At 38.5% G+C, this 22010-nt stretch overlaps 1 protein-coding gene across 1 annotated transcript in view; it reads right to left on the bottom strand.

The window, feature by feature from the left end:
- ARHGAP15 (Rho GTPase activating protein 15) overlaps positions 1 to 22010 on the bottom strand; it is a 701147-nt gene that overhangs the window by 79027 nt on the left and 600110 nt on the right. The window contains exon 15 of the mRNA XM_015567142.1: positions 5993 to 6098. Coding sequence (XP_015422628.1) covers positions 5993 to 6098 — 106 coding nt within the window. The remainder of the gene's footprint in view (positions 1 to 5992; positions 6099 to 22010) is intronic.

Genomic DNA, 22010 nt, shown 5'->3' with positions numbered 1-22010 from the left:
AAAGGGAAGATTTTTAGCTCCCCTTTCAAACTCTTTTATAAAGTGCAAGTCTCCTATAAGACATTTATTTGCATCCAAAGTCTGCAGTCCGTATATTCTTCCAAGGCTGTTTTTGAGAGTCAACGAATGACTATTGCGTGTCATCTCTACAAGCCACCCACTTCTAAGACATGCTGATGTTCTGTGAACAACGCATACCTACTTGGGAACTGAATTTGGGATTGTTTTGTCTTCCCAAATGCATGCCACAAAGTAAATCTGGCTAACAAGTTTGAGTTAATGGCCCATTTTTGTATTTATTTTCTAAATCTCTGTAATTATATTATTTTTATCCTGGAAATAAGAATGTGGGAAAGACTTCAGCAGTGGCTAAAAAGCCTTAGTGATAGTAATTGCAACACACATCCCAGGACTGCAAAAGGCCAGCATGTGGTCTAGGCGGCTGTGGAGTTGATAGAATTCGAGGAGGGTGTCCATGCGGGGTTGAGGCACAGGAGAAGGCCCTACCGGCTTCAAACCATCTCCCTTCCCAGGCCTCCACAAGGCCGGTGTGCTGTTCTGCCTGGCAGGAAGCCCTCACTGTGAGACACATTCTGATAAGTTGGACAATGAACAAGAGAACTGTCCCTCGGAAACTGCTGTAAGGGGAGCCTCTGCCCCTGAAGCTCAGGGAGGCCTGGGCCCGCCCCCACCCTCCTCAGCCCCTGAAAAGCAAGGAGGCCAGATTCTCACGCAGCAAGCTCCCACTTCAAAGGTGAAGACAGTCGGTCTGAGAACATGGGGCAGGATGTGGATCAGGTGGATGTAGAGTCGGACACAGACTGGAGTTAGGCTCGGGAGTACACGTGGGGGTTGGGCGCGGCATGGGGGTGTCACGTGGTTTGTCAAACATGTGAAAACAGCCTCACTGGGACTGGGGAAACTGGCTGAGTTGGGCCAGCATAGAAACTATGGTTTTGGAAAACGATTCTGTGGTGAGACGAAGAATTTTCTGGAAGCCGGGAAATTTGGCAACCCAGCCTTTGCAATTCTTCCTGTATTTATTTCATTGAAAGTTATTTTATATTTGTCTCACTATAAGAATAGTACATGTCAACATATAATGTTTATCTAGACCCTTACATGGGCTATTAAAAAGATTATTCATTGACTCCTCCTCACACAAATAGGATCAATGGCAATCTCGACTTTGTAGACAGAAGGCGGAAGCTCAGAGTAAAGGGGCTTGTTCATGGTGCGTCTCGGGTGAGGGGCAGAGCCTCCACTCTCACTCAGGTCTCCTACCTGCAAAGCCTGTCCTCTTTACCTGTCCTCCCCAGCTCAGGCCCCTTCTACACCGTAGGTAGAAGTGAAAAGGGAACACATGAGAGAAATAAACTTCTCACAATGCAACAACTCTAAGAAAGAAATAGTAACATCTCAGCATACATCTTTACAGTCTTTTCCAGATGTACGACTTTTCCACATATTTATAGTTCTACTCCCTCTGAGTACATAAAATGTTATATCCCTGCCTTTAACTTAGCACAAGCATTTCCCTGAATTAAAAAAACCCCAATTAGCTATGAACCACATTTCCCTAAAATAGTGTGAACTGATACCATGTACCATGTTCTGTCCCCCATCACTGAACGCTTCGGCCGGCCGTCTCCAGGTCTCCACCAGTGCAAATGTTCTGTTGTAAACAATTTATCTGCAGAACCAGCCTGCTGTTACTTGGGATAGGGTCCCAGCAGTTAAGACGACCACTCAAAATGTATAAAGATTTGAAAAAGTTTTCATTCTTGAGATATATTACATGTTTGCCTTTTCCAACATGCAGAGAGATACATCCCACTGAGCAGCATGTAGAGGGCTTGATTCAATACACACCTGACAAAATGGGATTCATCTTATTTTATTAGTTTCCTATAACCTCATCTTTTTCTTTCTCCTTCATGCATTTGCAAAATAGAGAAAAGGGTGTACCATTCTAGCAGGTCTTCCTTTTGCTTTTTAAAATTAATGTTGGAGGGACTGTTTTCACAGTTTGAAACCTCAGACTTATCTCCATGGCTGACTAGACATGGGCAATAAAGAAAGGAAAGAAATAAAAACTGTGTGGCCCTGGTGGGCATGCTCAGTGGTTAGAATGTCGACCTGCGGATCGGAGGGTTTGAGTTAGACTCCTGTTCCAGGGCATGTACCTGGGTTGCAGGTTCATTACCCTGCCCGGTTCAGACACATGTGGGAGGCAACCAATCGATGTGTCTCTCTCCCACTGATGTTTCTTTCTCTCTCTCTCTCTCTCTCTCTCTCCTTCCCACTCCCCTTCTACTCCCCTAAAAAATCAATGGAAAAAGTATCCTCGAGTGAGAAAAACAACAACAACAACAAAACTGTGTGAAATTTTTTTTATGAAAAGTCTTAAGACTTGGACCATTTCTTTCCCCTTGATGTTCACCCATCCCATCTATCTCTGTGGCCTCCTGGGCTCTTCTCTCACTCTGTCTTGTTCGCCTTGCACTCTGTTGCCAAGTGAGTCTTTCATAAACACTAAGAATGTTTTTCAATTGCCTGATAGGTAAGTTTCGACAGTTCTCTGTTTCTTATATAAATCCTTTGCCCGGCTTTCAACCTCTCAAACTACACACCAGATTTTTTTTTTTTTTTTTTTTTTTTTTTTACCAGCAAGTAAACCTTACCTCTCCAGGTCCTCCTTCCCATTAACTTCAGCTTCTCTTCGCCTCCCTACCTTTCCAAAGAAGCAGGCTAAAGGCAAATGCACTTGACACTTACATTTTATACAGACAGAACTTGCCATTTATGTCACGGTTCAGAAGATACCCCAGGACCTTCCAGTGCTTCTCACTGTCATGTCAATTTGTGAAAGCGGCTATAAATAAAGGCTGCTAGTTGATGGCATTTTGAAATGATAGCTTATGCTGAATTCCTGATCTCAAGCTATCACAGCAGAAGCATAGAACTTGAACTCAAGTTTGATCAAGAACGAGGACTCTGAGACTATTTAGCCTTTACAGCCATTGTGTAATCTTATGGTTAATATAATCACAACCCGTTGAAGTTCTGGCTTCATGGCCAGAACTTGCATTCACCTTCTAGTCCAATTGTGCAGTATCGAGCTTTCTCAGTTGGCACTTCTCTGCTTTCAAGGGAGCATTTAACTCAGACCTCTGCAAACATGGAGCTCTATTCTGTTGGCTGTAGAGTACGTAGGCCAAGAGGAATTTCTGGCACTTCATTACATTCCCTGACCCTCACTAAACAAACTTCAAAATATATATATTTGCAACAATTTGGAATAAACACTACATACAAGTGTTGATGGTAGATTTTTCTGAAGAACTACCAAATGCATCAAGACTAAGGAAAACATTCTAATGATTCTTTCAAACATGAATATATTTAAATTCTCGTTAAACAATCTTCTTATTTAGTCTTCTCAGGCTTTGATGACATGCCACGATTGGCTGTTTATCAAAAACTTAGCAAGAAATGCTTAACAAGATATAATCATGTGCACACACTTGTGCATAATTAAACCCAGTTTAAAAATCAGTGCCAGTGGAATATGGTCACGCCACTCAAGAAAGGTGGGTGACTGGCAAATGACACTTGTCTATCTATAATGAAAAATCTTATAATGTGAATGCTGTGAAGGTGATATAGTAATCCGTTCTTAAATCTTAGTTAAATACATCTATTGCCATCTCTACTGAGCTGAATGGAAGTTCTAGCAAAGTCAGGAAGTTAATTTAGGTATAAAAACACAATCAGGCATTAGTTGTTCACACTGGAATGGTGTTGCATAGAGGTGAAGATTCTCATCCTTCCAAGGTTTTTAATTGGATGGATTCTCATCTGTGTGTTTTATTTTTTTTCAAAGAAGAATTTAGCTGACTCTCATTTTCTTCATTTTATAGCTGTTCTTTCAGTTGGAATGGAGGAGGATTAATTGAGACTGAGTAATTGATATTTCTCAAGATATACAAGAGTAGGTATTGCATCGCATTAAAGACTACACTTTCCCATTTGTTTTATGACTTTGTCCAGTTAACGTTACTGAGATAAGCGCTCTGGTATTTACTTGTAACTTGAAACCCTTTCCATAGTGCGACTGGATCCTACAGGAAAAGAATTAACATTTGAGGAATGCTTACCCTGTGCCAGGCATTTTATATGCATTATCTCATTTAATTCTCATAACCACAGGATATGGCTGACATAATTTAATCCAATTTTATGTGCCTAGGATTTTAAAGGGAGTTAAGTATAGAACAAGGATTTGACACTAGATCTACCTATTTCTTTAAAGCCCAAGATCCTTTCACTAAATCACACTGGGTTTCCCACTGTAGCCAGGATGTGGAGGTGACAGGAAAGGCCATTCTAATAACGAGGGGTCCTCTGACCTGCAACATGGGTGCCCCTCTGGGAGTAAAATAAGTAAGAGGATAATATAACTAATTAGATTAAGACATGTACCTAAAGTAGTAACTAGTTAAGCAAATTATGAGCTATTCATACCATTGAATGCTATATCATCATTAGAAAAAATCAGATGAGTCTGTTTAATGAAATGTGAAGCTGTCTATGAGCTGCAAAGTCGTTGCAGGAGAATATGTGCTGTATGATATACTCTGACACAATCAACAACCATACACACATTTTTGCATGTGCTTAGAAACAGGTCTGGAAGGACATATACAGAAGTGTTAGTTACTTCTACTCAGCAGTCTAAGAATGACTAGTAGGCAAATTTCACTTTTTAATAATATATTCACCACTGTTTAAATTTTTTGTGTGCAATCACATGTATTACATTTACAATTAAAATTCATGTAATGAACTCATTGAATAATCTGCAGAAATGACCAGACCCAAGGAATGGAGATTTAACCTCCCAGAAGTAAACTCTAACAAGCTTTAACATGACCATATGCAAATGGTCAAAGCTAAACCCTTATCACTTGTATTGAGCTCTGCCTTATCTTAGGAAGGGGTTAACAGAGGACAAATGAGTAACAGTCATTTCAAATTTAACATGTCCAAAAGGGCCCTCTACTTACCCATCTGTGTAGCACTACCATTTTTCCATTCCCTCAAGCCCAAGCCCTAAGAGACACACTTGATTTCTCCTTGCCCTTACTCACTGCATCCCAACCAGGCAAATCCAACCTGACCCAACTCTAGAATATCTCTCCAAGGGCTCCACTCAAGCCACCATTATCTTTTGCCTGGACTACTAGGGTTGCCTCCTAATCGGTGCCCCTGCTTTCCCTTTGGCAATCCATTCTCCACATGGCCAGTGTGACCTTTTATATTCCCCCAGTTGTGATTCTTCATTGTATTTACAATGGATTACAAATGTCTTACTGTGATCTGACACCCATTTAACATTTGTGACCCCAACTCCCACCACCATCCCCCTCGTTCAATAGGCTCTAGCCATCCTGGTTTTTCAAATACAAAAAGCTCTTTGGGTTCTCTGGGTTTTTACACTTGTGTTTTTTTTTCCTACTTGGAATACTCTTCTCTTATAGGATGGCACCTTGATAATTTGAATCAACATTTTACCAATGAGGAAATAAAATTTCAGAGAATTTCAGTAACTCATTTATGGTCGTAGCACTTGGTACAAGGCAGGGCTAGGTTTTGAATTCATGTCTGAAACATCTCATACCTTTCCCATTGTACTATACAACAAAGTAAAGATGATCCATCTCAGGGCTCTGAGTACAGTTCTGACTAATCAATAAGTATCTGTTCACTGTAAAGGCCAGGATAAAATCAATTCAGTCAGAAGTTCCTTTTGTAGCTTCTCCTTCCTACCGTTAGTACATTCTCCAACTTCTGCAGGAAGACTTAGATGAGCGAGAGGGGAAAATATGAGATAGATGTATTTGGAAACTCTTGTCTCAGAGATATGAAATTAAATATTGTTCATTTAGGAAAGGAGTATATGACACAACCAGGAACCGTTACAACTTACTTAGTCAGATGTCCAAAGAGGACTTTCATGGTGTCACGATTTGATGGAGGGAGTTTTTGTACAAGGGACTTCATAGTTTCAATTCTTGTGTTGTTGTCTTGCTTTTCTGAAAAATAAAATAAAAACAAAGTTTAGAAAAAAAATAAGATTTCATAGATACATGAGGGAATATTTTTAGGAGAATTTTGGACTAAGAATTAGCAGCATAAAGTCCTACTCAGCAGCCAAAAGTTATAGGTGTGCTCAACATTATCATGGAGTTTCTTCATTTTGACTCTGAATTAGATCATGGCCGTGTGACTGAGATTGGCCATAGAGAAATAAGTCAAAGTATTATGTGGGACTCCTGGGAAGGACATGCATAAGGTGCTCATTTAGCTACTGAATCAAATCTCACAAGTGTTTTTACTATTACACAAGGTGTGGTAGAATGAATAATGAACTTCCAAAGATGCCCATGTCCTGATTTCTGGAACCTGTAAGTCAGCAATTCTCAACTGTGGGTCATGACCCCTTTGGGGGTTGAACGACCCTTTCAAAGGGGTCGCCTAAGACCATTGGAAAACACATAAATAATTACATACTGTTTTTGTGATTAATCACTATGCTTTAATTATGTTGAATTTGTAACAATGAAATTGGGGGTCACCACAACATGAGGAACTGTATTAAAGGGTCCGGTGGTTAAGAAGGAACCAAGAGGATCAGAGGCAGAGACAGAAGTCATGTGACAGAGGAAGCAGGAAAAAAAAAGGGCTGTGTGATAAAGGGCCATGGGCCAAGGAACAAAACAGCCTCTGAAAACTAGAAAAAGAAAAGAAATAGACCTCCAGAAGGAAGTCCGTGAACTGATTTCCATTTTCTGACCTCCAGGAATGCGAGGTAATGAGTTTGTGTTGTATGAGCTTGTGGCAGTTTGTTACGGCAGCAACAGGAAACAAACACACGAGGACAGTGTGATTTAATTACCAATATTCTATTGTTTGCTTGATTTTGTGGAAGAGTAAATAATTTTTTATTACTTCTATGCTACCCTGTTTCTGCAATACATTTTGGTTTTTGCTATGAATTAGGAAAGTGCAAAAACAAAAATTGAAAGTATAAAACATAGTCATATGCATTTAAAAAATAAGAAGTTCTTCAAAAGTGCATGCCACACGAATTTCTTTCCTTCATTTTGTTTATTTTTTACTTTTATGGGCATGGATGGCATAATAAAAACTAAGTTACTTAGTACACCAGAGAATTCATCTTGCCATAGTTTTAACCAGGGCAAAGAATTATAATTATTTATTGAACTCAAACATTTTCTATACTTTGATCTCTAACTACTAGCACCGAGCTCTGGGTGACCCTAGAGAGGCCACTGCTGCAAAAGATGATGTAGAAGAGAATAATATGTAAGGCAACACTCACCCAATATCCATTTTCTTCTTCCTTAGCAAGGCAATCCCATTGTTGTGGGAATGCCAATATACCCACTTAAAAGAGCTCATTTCCTAGCTTCCTTGGCAGCTGGAGTGGCCATGTGACTAAGATTGGCCATTGAGACTTAAGTCAAAGTGTAATGTGGGACTTCTAGGGAGACCATGGAGAGGGTGCTAGTTTAGCCTTTTAGTCTTTTCACCTCTGCTCCTCAGAATGAAGATAGAATGGTTATAGCATGAGATGACACTGAGAACGGAGGCCCAGCAGAGTGGAACACATGGCTGGGAGGCCCTTCCCTGAATCTGTGGAGCAGTCCCTGGTCCTACCTGCCTGTCTCTGAGTTTCTTTGACATAGAAAATAAGCCTCTGTGTACTGGAACCTTTATGAATGGCTCTCTGATACTAAAGCCAAACACAGCTCCTAATATGATGTGCCTCCTGAAGCCCAATTTGTCATCACCTGTTATTAGGTAGATGAACTTAATAAAGTAGAGTGAGAAAGAGAAACAGGCAGGGTATTTCAAATACACTGCTGCTGCAAATTAACGAACGAACAAACAAACAAACAAACAAACAAACCACTTTTAATAAGAAATTATGGGGAAAATATCCTGCAGAAGATGGTATTAGGTGAAAGTGGGCTGAGGTAGTCTTCCTAGTAGAACTGTGCTTGGAAGCTTTTCTTCTTGCTCCTGAAACCACAAAGGCCCATAAATTATAACCGCACTCCCCCTTCCCCCCAGTCACAGCTTTCAAAGTTGCAGTTATTCTTAGATGAGTTCCAACATAATATGGATTGGACAACTGCCAATGAAAGAGACAAAGGGAGAGAGGGAGAGTTTTTTGTAATTGTGTGTTAGATCCTTAGGGCAAAAGAAAGAAAGAAGAAAGAAAGAAAGAGAGAGAGAGAGAGAGAGAGAGAGAGAGAGAAAGAAAGAAAGAAAGAAAGAAAGAAAGAAAGAAAGAAAGAAAGAAAGAAAGAAAGAAAGAAAGGAAGGAAGAAAGGAAGAAAGAAAGAAAGAGAAAAGCCAGTTGCAACATCATAGAATACAGCAAATCTAATCTTTCTACCCAAAGGCTGGAAAGCCTCCTTGTAGTTTAATGATACTAAGATATTGTGATGCTTCATGAGACCAGTTGGAGCTTATGAGACACCAGAAACTCAGGAAAAGAAAGAAAATAAGTCAATAATGATGAGAGTGGAATTGGTACAGTATGCCCAGGACAGAGCTCTTGGGACACTTGGGTACCCTGTATCTGGCCATCTGAAGCTAAAGCTACACACCAATGAGTATATGCAAAGATATATAGCTCATGCTGGTAACAGAATTTACCCAAGGATCTGTTGAACCACTTGGTTCAGGCAGTAAAGGTGATAACAGAAGAGGTGGAAGCAGTAGTCCCGATAGCTACTGTGACAGTCCTGAATAAGTATGTCTTACTGTTAAAAGGTGGCAGAGGAGAGAAGAAGGGAGGGGAGGGGAGGAGAGGAAACCTTTCTAATTTCATGAAAATCTCTGGCCATAGTCATGATCAAGTCAATGTCAGAATCTCCAAAAAAGTGATCAACTGACATTGAGGACTACAGAAGCAGCAGCCATAAAGCAAGCGGGGCAAATGATAAGTAGAGAGTGGTCCACATGAATATACCCAGCAAACATCTGTTTTAGGGAACATATGATCTAATCAGGAGTGGTTGCAGAAAGTCTGGATGTGGAGTTGCATAATTGGAAATATATGAATTTGCAAGATCACTGCCATGGTGCTCGGGCAGCAATTAAAACTTCACCAAGTCTGTTTAACCACCAGGTAAAATACTCGTGAATTTCCCTAGACAGTCAGTTCTTCTTCTGTGCTCTGTTACTCTAGCACATTCTATTCCATATATTAGTAATACTGCCATGGTTTGAAGCAATCCCAGTGCCCATCACTAGAGGAGTGGATAAAAAGCTGTGGTACATATATACAAAGAAATATTATGTGGCCATAAAAAAGAATGAAATCTTACCATTTGTGACAGCATGGATGGACCTAGAGGGTATTATGCTAAGTGAAATAAGTCAGCCAGAGAAAGACAGATGCCATATGATTTCACTTATACGTGGAATCTAAAGAGCAATATAATCAAACAGATTCATAGGTACAGAGAATAGACTGATGACTGCCAGGGTGGTGAGGAGTTGGGGGACTGGATGAAAAAGCTAAAGGGAATGACAAGCACAGATTGGTAGTTATAAAACAGTCACAGGGATGTAATGTACAGCCTAGGGAGTATAGTCAATGCTAGTAATATTGTAATAGCTATGTGTGGTGCCAGTTCAGTACTGGAAATATCAGGTGGACCACTTTGTAAAGGACATGATTGTCTAACCCCTGTGCTATACACCTGAAACTAATACAAAATAATATTAAATGTAAACCATAGTTGAAAATAGTTTTAAAAATTAAAAAAAATATTACCGTGGTTTGAATGCCTATTGATTTCTCCCATTCAACCGGGAATTTTCCTATAAAGCTAGGAAGCACTTGCACTGGCATATCGTGGCTTAAATAAAGAATAAGTGAACCAATGAAAGACAAGAACATGGGTTGGAATAGACAGACCTTGATTTGAATTCTGTAACAGCTTTTTATTAGCTGGTCTTGGACAAGTTTCTTATTTTCTCTGAATAATACTTAAAAAGCCAGTTTTATAGACTGAGAACGATAGTATATAATGCACCTAGAACAATGACTAGTAAAAAGTAAGTATTTCATAAGTGTTTCCCTTTTCCCCTCTTCACCTTCTTTGAGGGCCACGCTGTTCGGGTTTACTTTTCATTTCCAGCATTAATCACACCATCTGGTTGCAGTGAGCATTCAAATGTAGTTGAACTGAGATGGTGCCAGTGGTGGCAATGCTCTTGCTGTGGTAGCCTGACATTTCACAACACTGACTACTCTGTGAAAGGCTGAGAGACTGACCATCTGACTGGTGAGTAGTTCAGTTACATAGAAGAATCCTTGTAAAAGTCTACGGTGGTTCCCATATCTGCTTATAAGAAACATTCTACATGAAGTGTATTTTATAGATTTTTTTTTCTCTTTCTCAACTTTCACCCACACTTGAAGAATTGGACAATTGAATTGTGCTATACACATTGTGTGGCTAAGTTGTACATACATGGAGGGGGAATTGGATGATGGCTTAGAGAGGGCTGAAATATTATCAAGGAGGAGCAACCTATTTTCTTAGAATAGAATTTTCGAAAAGGTTATCGGAAAGCAGTGGTTTCCCATTCAAATCAGTACCACACCCACTTGTCCATAGCTTGTAAAATCAGGAAATAACGCAAACACTTCTAAGTGGAAGAACATCTAAAAATACAATTGGAAACGTTGAAACCGAAATGACACCTTTTCAGATCTAGTTTATTGATGCGTAATATTAGGAATTGGAATTGCATACATAATACAGGAGTAGTTAATGAGCTAAGATTCATACACAGCTTACTAAAGATGTGTCTTCAATTGATTCAGTGAGCATGTGAAAGACAGCATTTTCTATTAATATTTCTCCTTCAGCATATGGTTTCTTATTATTGTGAAGTATTGAGAGTTTTGAGAAGACTGAGATATCTCTTATGGAAGTGGGAAACAAGGGACTTTTTTTCTACATGGAGAAATAGAGAACATCTTAGGTAAGTTGTATACAAAAAGGCTTATATAAAAGTCTTCTCAGTAATAATAAACTCCATAATTCTTTGCCCCTTCACTCACATTTGCTCCTACCTTTATTTCTTAATGACTGATTTTTTTGCTCTATGCTCTTTAATACCTCCTTGTTAGCTCCCCACCCTTATCCCAACAACCTCTCCAATTTCTAAGCTGTGAACCCACAACTGCATACAAACTCTTTTGGTAGGACTTCATTTTTGTCACCCACTAGTGGAAAAAAAATGTTTATGTAAAAATATACATAATGCACATGTAGACATTAAATTAGGAAACCATTTCTTATTGATGCCCACTTCTCACTCACCTCACCCCATTTTTCTCAAACTACCCCAAATTCTGTTGTAAATGAGCTTCTTCAAAAACAACTCCAGGATACTTAGAGAAGTAACATCTTCTACATGATGTGAAATAGCTTTAACATTATGATAAGGATGTGGCTTTATAGTTTCCCCCTGGTTCATGGATTTGAGGACACATTTAAAAAATATGCTTTACAATGGTTACATTTGCATTTATCTGCATGAAATGTTGCTACTAAAACAAGGATATTTACAACCGAATGCGTTATCGCAGAGAGATAAGATAAAGTCATACAATGATGGAGAATTCTACGCAGTCCAGGACCCTGGACCTCCGGACCCTGGAACGCTTTTCTGGCCTTATCATTCATCCATTTACTATTCTTAACTTATTTATGGCCACATGTTGAATCATATTTCAAAATAAATTGTGCTTTGTTATAGAGGTCCACTCAGAGGAAGAAAAGACTGAATTCTCCCGGTCACCAATGCATCAGGGGCACTCTTCAGCCCATTTATCTGTAATTCTTAGAGGACAACTGCACCCCTTTGTCTGAAGGTCAGCAGTAACACAGCTGTTCTGCTTCTGAAAGCTATTCTGGAATGTATAATGTATCCAGCATGAAAAATGGTAGTCCCTTATATGTCAGGGATATATTGGGAAGAAAGCAGTCTAATTTCTATCCAGTTTGTACTTTATGCATCATGACCACTTCAGAATTTAGGTAGAGACTGTCCTGGCTTATAGGAGGACTGAGTGTCTTCACAGAATATTTTAAGCGTACTTTGCAACTGGTTACAAATCTTTGAAGATATTCCTTGTAATTTATAAAACTTGAGTTGGATATTAAGGAGTCATCCAAGGCATGTTGCCACTTGCTTGATAAATTCCTTTAAATAAGTTACATTTACTTTAGGAAGAGCCACTCCCAGGGTGAATTCAAGACTCACGCATGGGTACAAATAGACACATACAGTGGGACCTTGACTTACGAGTTTCCCGATTAACGAATTTTTTGAGATACGAGCCGTCTCTCGGCCGATTTTTTGCTTTGAGTTGCGAGCTAAAATTCGGGTTACGAGCCAGCTTCTGATACCCCACCGCTAGTTGGCGCAGCGAACGTCACAGTGAACGCCACAACATCAGCCCAGCATCACCTATCTCACTCGTTCACTTTAAGATTTGATATACGAGTAATTTGAGTTATGAGCTCCATCACGGAACGAATTAAACTCGTAAGTCAAGGCCCCACTGTACTTCAAACTCATGTTATAAATAAGAGAAGCAGTATCTTCTTTCAGAGGTATCTAAAAATTAGGTAGAACTGAAAAACTTGATGTTTTCAGTTTTTTATTTAAAAATACCAAAAAAACAACCACCACCATATACTTATTTCATAAAATTGTTAGTAGTAGTAAATGTTTCAATGCATACATGTGCACATATAGTAAATGGTCATTAAGTGTAAGCCCCCTTAATCAAAATCTTTCTTTTGAATTATCCTCTGTATCAGCGCTGACATATGATTGCTCATAGTCCAAGGCTGTTTCCAAAATCATATGAAGCCATAAATTTTACTCTTTAGTACTCTTTCCAAAAAACAGAAACAGCCCAAACTGTGTGATATTTTTGTAAACACACTGAGTGCTTTCCATTATCAAAGAGTGCTTGGTAATAATTCCTCAGTAGATAGAGTATATCATAAATAGGCTCATCATTGTATCATAAACAGTGGTCTCCAGGCTAACCTGGTGTTGGCAATTTGCACTTTTTCTCCAAGATTCTGTACTCCTCACCCATCTCCAAACCAGAAAAGCCATCCTTTGCATCTAATTAAAAGGAAGGAATGCCTGAGCTACCTGGTACATTTGACTTTAGGTGTTGAGAATCTACGTCAAAACAGTTCAACTGGAGAACAGCGGTATGTGACTTGCAGCGCAGGAGAGATGCCGCAGGAACGGACTCTAATTATTAGACTCAGGTGAGACTGTTTCCTTTATCTGGTGGGGATTACCTGGGAATTAGAGCTAATCACCTCACTGGCAAACAGGCTTCTCTTGTATCAGAGCTTGTCCTTTCAGGAGATGTTACTATCTTCTCTGATTTTTGAATAAAGAAGCCCTTTTAGGGAGAATTTTTAAAATGGAAATAGCCCTCTCTAGCTAATAAATGGCCATAACAAGAACACTGGCCAACTGAGTGCCGTAGCCCATGGTTCCTGCCCCGTGAGAGAGCTTTGGTGCCCAGGGGTGCTTCTGCCGATACTAGAGAAGCCCCCCCGCCCCCTCCCCCCGCACGCTGAGGAGACCACCTAATCTTCAGTGGGACCTCTATTTCTTGCTGTCTTTACTCCTATTCCCTGGCAATAAGCAATTCAAAATTATTAAAAAAAAATAGTTTTATCTATTTCATCAATCATTTTTAAAGTATTAAACATGTATATGTGTATATGTGATCGAAGAAAACAAATCCATTAAGGCCCTCATGCTATCTGTGGCAGATACAAACAAAGTTGCTCATTTTGTAACCCAGAGGAGAAGATAGAGTACAAAATATGTTACAAGAGAGGTTTACATTTAAGAGCTATCATAATATAAGTATCAATGAAGTTTACCCTTTCATTTGAGCAAAGGGATCCTCTAAGACAGTGATGGCGAACCTATGACAAGCGTGTCAGAGGTGACACGCGAACTCATTTTTTTGGTTGACTTTTCTTTGTTAAATGGCATTTAAATATATAAAATAAATATCAAAAATATAAGTCTTTGTTTTACTATGGTTGCAAATATCAAAAAATTTCTATATGTGACACAGCACCAGAGTTAAGTTAGGGTTTTTCAAAATGCTGGCACGCCGAGCTCAAAAGGTTCGCCATCACTGCTCTAAGATGACCCTTAAACACAAAAGTGTCTGAGGCATCAGCTCATTATACAAAAAAAAAAAGAAAAGAAAAAAAAAAGAATCGAGAAATGCAATGAATACTAAATCAACCAATGTAAGTTTCTTTAATCAATTTCTCTGAAGGCCTTCAAATTGTTTGTAGCTTCTTTACACACATCCCAATGCATTCAGGAAAGTAATAACAATCACCATTTCTTTTTCATCTATGTTATTCTAGAACTTCTAGTGCGCCAACCTCACTCACATTGAGGGCAAGAATTCAAATTTTAGGTTCTCAATAACTTTGCATAAGTTGTATTGCTTTGGTGCAATCAATTTTAGGATGATAACAATTCCTAAAATTCACCAAACTAAAACTCTCTGAGACCCAACTTCATCAACGCTGCAGCAACGCCCCTCTTTGAATTGATGGGTAAGGTAGCAGCTGACACCCCAGCAGCAATCTTCATGGAAAAGCATGGTCTTGTCCTCCATAGAACTCTTGTTTTCAAAGTAATCCTGGAGGTGTTATGGTGGCCAAGTCCATATCTGTAACTTACAGAACCTACTAATTCACCTTTAGGCCATAATCTGTGCTGAGAAAATAAAGCTCACTAGTTTGTTTCTTCGAAATCCAGTCCTCCTATGAGAATTTTCATTAAACTATGTTTATTCATATATATCTAGTTTTACAAGATTTTTTTAAAAAACAAGGCTTACCATTTTGAGTCACTTGACATCTTTCTAATTATAAACCAGTAATTCTTTTTAAATACTCTAGTAGCTCTTTATATTAAGCATTATCTTTGTACATTTTCATAAGGGTAGAAACCCTACAAATACTTTTCTAGATAGGAAGTCTTTAATGTAAGTGTCTATCTCTTTTTATTGGTAGATAAATTCAATTTATAGGGAATTTTTAAAAAATCTCACTTGCAAACAAGTAGGATTTGTCATGAAATTAAGACAAATGCTAACTAAGAAGCCTTTTTTAAAGGAAGCACATTGAACTTTATCCATAACTATTTCTTTTGAACAAAAACCCTCTGGAGAAGAGATAATGGTTCGTATGTGAACTGTTTTCCTGGCCGGTTCACTTGACAAGGCCACACAGTGACATTGAGAGCAGGCGAAGTTAGCGGCACAAACATCAAAATCCTTTAAGGAATGGGGAATAAAATAATTTTATGATTCAGCCTTTTTTTTTTTTAATTGTGAGACTATTGTAAAAGAAGAAAAACAGGCAACATGTGGCAACTTTAGTCAGCATTTCTGAGCTGGGAATGATAAACACCTCTGCCTGGCTCTGGCATTTATCAGGACTGCGATATTATTACCACATAGAGTCACAGCATGGTTACTGTTATCATCAGGAAAAAGAGCCAGCTAATCTTAATGGTTTGTAAAGCCGTTACCTGCACTGGTCTGACATTTATCATGATCATTTTACCACATGGGTCCTACATAGCAAAGGTCTTTTATCTGGAAGGGACATCACTATGAATTATTATTTGCAGCTAGGTAGAAAATTGTATGTTGTAGATACCTTTTCTCATTATAAATCACACGGTCACATTTCACCATTTCCCCCAGAAAGCTGCTGAGCCCAGGGTTTTTTGCCACGGCTTGCTTTCCTTTCCCTCTCTCTCTTTTTCTTTATAGTTTCTTGAAAATATTAGCCATTTTTTTCATTAACATCCTTAAAATAATTTTTGAAGAACCACATATATGGTAAGTGCATATACGGATGCACTTCCATTATAAAGGGCTTTCTCCACATTCTGTAGAAGGGACCACATAGAACTTTAGAAATTGCAGCTGATAAACCTACTTTTTTTTTTTAATGCTTAATGCTCCCTTCTGTCTTGGTGGCCAGAATTTTCTCTGTTTTTGACCTTGTCAATAGAATATTTACCAGTACATCAGAAAAAAATTCTGATGTTTGATTTGAAATACTCAAAACACTTATGCCATTTCTTACCTGAAATCCTTAGCTTGGGAAAAGGTTCTCATGAGAAGTAAACCATAGTTTTATTTTGTTAGACTGCGAGTTTTTTTCAGATTTTGTTTTCATGAGTTGCAATGAAAGTAGAAGATTCCTTCAAAAAATCTGTTTAAAAATGGCTTAGGTTCTATTCCTATTTATGTCCTAATGACCTACATTAATATATAGTATGGAAGAAATAAGGATATTAAAAGGTCCGATGTTCTCGAAGCATGGGACCAAATCAGTAAAGTGAAATGCATTAATTTGACAATGGAAAATTACAACGAAAAGCCCACATTGTTTACCATGGGGAAGAAATGAACAGCCCACATTGTTTACCATGGGGAAGAAATGAACAGATACCCTCTTTTAAAAAGATTGAGACAACTAATCTTCTGAAAGATATATTTATATATTTTCTTCTTTCTCAAGTGTTCCATTAGGAATAAACAAGCCAGAAATTCTGCACTTTTATAATGAAGAGGGAGGAGAATTCTTTGCCATCTTTGCATTTAGAAGAAATGTGCAAGAAGAATGTGACAATTTAAGCAAATCAAGATGGTTTCAAATGGATCACAAACGGGACTTCGTGGGCTGTTTTATACTAGCGTGTGAAGCAGACAGTAAATTTGAAAGGAGGATTTTCTCAATGGTCTAGTTCCGATATGTTTCCCTATTTCTTTGTGTGTTTAAAAGAGGTTTGGATGTGGTGTTTAATATTGCTTCGACTCTTTTGCAAATGAGTTCTGGAGAAATATTCGAACATGAAGAAAAGCTTATGTGCTATAATGCTGAGGGCAGCTGGGAGGGTGGGGGGGGGCATGAATGAAGAAGCCAGATCCCCAAGCCTGGATTTAGCAAAAATAAACACTTACCATTCCATTAAAAAAAATAACACTTTACATTTTATAGGGTAGTGGAGGCCTGGGGTGGGGGTTGGAGGCGGGCTGAGAGAGGTCAATGGGGAAAAAGGGGACATATGTAATATTTTCAACAATAAAGAAGAAAACAAACTTTACCATTTTTAATGTTTCTGGGCATCAATAGCAAACCACTCTCCCCTGAACCCTTGAAGAAGCCAAGATTTTTCTCAAATAACTCCATTACTTGGGGGGAGGTGAGTAAATACTTTAACTTGACTTGCATTATTTTGCAGTGATGTGCTTTAGTTTGCTTACCTTGTTACATTTGGTAGCAGACTAATTGTTGGATTCTTACAAATTCCTTTCAAAGGAAATAGTTTCTGTTTCAGAGACCTGTAAGACATGCTTGCACAAATTCAGCGGGAAGGAGTGGAGGTGGAGGAGTCATTTGTGTAATTAACTTGTACTTTTACTGCTCAGGAGTTGTACACACTTTTTAGCCGGGTCACTTAAAATATTATTGTAAAGAGGTTGTCTAATATTCCAACACACTGCATTACCAATGGAATCAAAGGCTACACTGATTTAAAACAAACAACGAACAAACCCTTTTATTATTTTTTAAAAATTCAGAATGACTCTTTTGTTCTAGTTTAACATCATCCTGCCATTATTGCCCCCCAAATCCTGTAACCTGGGAGTATTTACAATAATGAGTATGGGGCTTTGCTGCTTCGATTTTCGTCCTTTGCTGGGGGACCTGGGTGAATCGCTGAGTGCTAATGAAAGTCAGAGACTTCTAGCGGTGGCTGGAGCCAGGCACAGGCAGGCAGACGCTCTGAGCTCCCCACTGTGCTGCAGTGCACGCCTCCCTGCTGTCATGTTTACTATAGTTTTAATGTCTGTGAAAAAATTCTTCATGCAACCAAATTATGTTATGCCCTCTTGTTTATCTAACCCCACCCCCATTTTAGCAGATTCCTGTTGCCCCTGTTATAGAAAACACCTTCTCAACTTAGTGGCCATCTTATCACTCAATTTGTGCCATGAGAGTCCAGATGCTTTGCAGCTATTTTTTAAGAGGGTTATACATGGTCTATCTAAAAGTTTCAGGAGGGTTGCACACACATCTTGCTCTACTTATGCCACCTAATAACAGATATCTTCCTCTATAATGCATTTTAATTTTATGGTAGATCATCTTAAAGCATCAAATGTAACCACCCAGCATTGACAATACTAGTTTAAAATGCAAATGTATTTAGTGACATGCACTGTGTCTTTAACGAAATCTATTGAAAAACCCCAAACTATCACTGCAAACTAAATAGCATGCTCTAAGATGAAAACAACCAATCTGTGGTTTGAATGGATTTATGCTTTGTCCTTTTCTTAAAAATGAATATTTCAAAAAAACCCCACACAAAACGATCACTCCATTATATTGTAAATTGATGAATTCACCAAGTGTGATGTACAGTGAGGTTTTTAAATGAATATTCATACAACTCTTTTGATCCATTAACAGGACTTAAGACATTGAGGATGCATTTAGATAGTGGGGTGAACAGAGGAATTAATAGCATAAATAGCACTTGGAAAAGTTTAACTTTAATGTATCAAACTCCAGGTGCCAGAGTTTGAGGAAAATAACCAATAATAGCCATTTTTTTACATATTTGATGGGACTGATTATGCAATGTGCAACTCTAAATGGCTTATAGCACATTGTAGCATGGTTCCATCCCATTGGCTACAGTAGGGTGCAGGCAGATGGATGACAGTGACAGGGAGAGAAGTGCTTTTGCTTAGCCGTGCGTTAAGATGCCATCCAGAAGCTCTGTGCACTGCAGACACTTCATTAGGATGCCAGGATAATGGTAAACCACCACTCAGAGTGACACCCCATTTCCTGCTTACTGAGCGCTCCAACCTCGGCAGATGTCAACAATCTCACAGTGCTGCAGAGCAGACCTAACTTTCCAGCCACTCCGACTCCAATTTTTCCCTCCTAACAGTGCCATACATTATGTGCAATATGTAATGGCAAACACCTCCCCGAAAACAAAATCTGCCCAGTTCCTTAGGACTGGAGTGCTTCATTTTTTCCCTTCTTTTAAAAAGATGAGGGACACCAAGTTGGGTAACAGACTATGTCCATTCCCTATTCTAACCTCAACATGTCTGGCTATGATTTCCAATTGCTAATCATAGTTCAAAGTGTTAATTGTGTGGTGAACTCTGATTAATAGTCGTTAAACTCTGATCATGGGGGAAAGGGCTGTTTCTTTTAATTAATGTCCGTTCCAAAGGTACGGGATTGTGGAATTCTTTTGTTACAGATTTTAAGCCTAGTTTCGGCATGGTTCTCAGTTGTCTGCCAAGAAAAGGCTGACTTGAGCATCTGGATGATATTTCCTCTGCAAATGTATAACTTGGGGCCATTCACACACCTCCTTCCCAGCAATCCAAGCCAATAGAAACTTTGTTCCTATGGTGTAAAGTACAAAATTCTTTTTATAAAGAACCAAGGTGTAGTTTAGATAATGAAAGAATAAAACCCCCCAAATGGAAAAATATTTTGAAACTTACCATTATGACACATGATTGATTTGCATTTTGTGATTCTAGGTATCTTTGTAGAAGCTCAAAGGGGCTTGCAAATAACAGGACTGAAAATAAATATCCTCTTCTCAGGTCTGTCACCATTTCCAGATAAAGACGCAAATGTAAAGAAGTCATAGGCAGAGGTCACACTCCAAGGGAGAATTTGAATGCCCACTTTCAACGTGATGCCCTCTAGAGAAAGGTGATGCAAATCTTGACTTTCGGTTTAAAATAGCATCTGGTTGGCAACACCTAAACCAGTTCTTGGAACTTGTAGATAAATATGCTCCAAGACAAAGAAAATAGACTAGAATTCTTAAAATAAACAGGGCCTGGCAGTCAATGTGATGACAAAAAGTTAAAAGAGTAATTTCCTTCAAGACAGAGTGAACTTAATTGAAAAATGCCAGTGGTGGGACCAGCTGTGCTCTTGAACTACTGAACCAGACAACCTGCCTTTCCGAAAGCAGATAGAACTATCCTTATCTTTCTTCTGCTGCCAGATTTCAGAACCAAAGACTTAAGGTCCATGCCAACCTGAAAGACTAGGCAGCACTAGCCTACAAGCTAACGCTGTTGATTAGGTGAATGCTTTCCTCCTTCTCTTTCTCACCAGTTGTCCCCACTTCTAACTATAATGAAGTCATCTCTTTTACCTGCAATACGTTAGAGATAACAATTTCCATAAAATGGCCTAGGAGATAGTGAGTGGAAAGCAGAAAGGATGCCCTGATAATGGCACATATCACCATAGGAATTGTAGTCCCATATGTAAAACACAGGAGGGGTGGAAACCAGCAAAATTCTATTAGGAATACATTTTTGGAATTCTAATGTTTTATGTATTTTATCTTTTAGAGTACCAGTGAGTTAAGGAATATGGCAGGAGAAGATTCTATGATAGGAAGGCCACAAGACAATACATATGCTAGGTAATAATTCATATAAGAGCTGTGCTGATCAATTTATCAACTAGGTATTGCTCCAAAATAAGAATTAGACTAGAATGGAAGCAAAGAGTAAAAGGAAATATGCATAGAATACTAGATAAATTTCCATCTTTTGAGATGAGTAAACATAAAATTTTAAACAATGCATGACCTATGAAAAAACTCATTTTGAATAAGAGAACAATGCTCAGAAGTACAGAATCTCACAATGACCACGAGGCAATTAGGAAACACTTTAGCATCTTCAACAGAATTGGAAACATCAAGGAGTTTAATGAAAAGGATTAGCAAGCCACAAGGAGAGAACAGGGTAAGATGAAAAGATACTAGGATAAGATGATAGGGAGATAGATGGTGAGGGAAGACAGTGTGAAAACTAAAAATGCGAAACAAAATTAAATTTGGCATTAAAGGCCCAACTGTCACTGCAAAAAATTAGATCAGTTATATGGATAACAAACTAGAGAAGCTTCTTAGAATGTGGACACAACAAATGATAGGAAGGAGACCTGCTGGAAGTCAAAGAACTGAGGGATTATCTACAAGTATAAGTATACTTGAGGAAACCAGAACATTTGAAAAATGTAACAATCAAGGACGAAATTAAAGAAACTTCTGTGAGTGAAAAAAACTATCTCAGTAATAAAAATAATAGCTAGGTTCCAAGAAAACATCAGGTGTCAATGCACTATTTTGATATGTCCTGACAAAACTGTGAATGATAAAAAAAAAATTAAGTACTATCGTACAAATATTCAAACAAAAATACAACTCAATAAGTAAACAGCCAGTCTTTCCTCAGACTTATCTTATCTAAAGTAAAAACAAAGCAATATCTACTGTTTATGAGGGGGTACTGTGGCCCCCAAACTGTGTGCATACTTAAATGATCTTTTGCATGTTAAGCTAACAAAAAGATATTCTCATCTATTCAAAGACTCACAGTAACACTGCTTTCTTGCAAAATTTACTTGAAGGCTTATATAAGACTATCAAATGATGAATCAAAATTTGTAACTCAAGAATAGAGACCTTATAAACAAAACCAAGTATCTTTACTTATTTGGACCCCAAACTCAGGAGGTTCCATTGGATTATCTCTGGAATTCATTGCATTCTCAGTAGCAGGAAATGGTTTTCTTGTAGTCCACTTTTCACCATTCAGGTGAAAGCTCTGGGAACATATAATGACCATGTAAAATGATGACTGGTGCTATTCAGTTCTGGTATTTGCTAGCAAACACCATTATTGGAACTTTGCATTGGAGAGTTACTAAATATGTTCT

The sequence above is a fragment of the Myotis davidii genome, unplaced genomic scaffold, assembly GCF_000327345.1.
Source record: "Myotis davidii unplaced genomic scaffold, ASM32734v1 scaffold560, whole genome shotgun sequence".
NCBI lineage: Eukaryota > Metazoa > Chordata > Mammalia > Chiroptera > Vespertilionidae > Myotis > Myotis davidii.
Note: the sequence above shows the minus strand (reverse complement) of the source record. Positions and strands in the feature narration are given on the sequence as shown.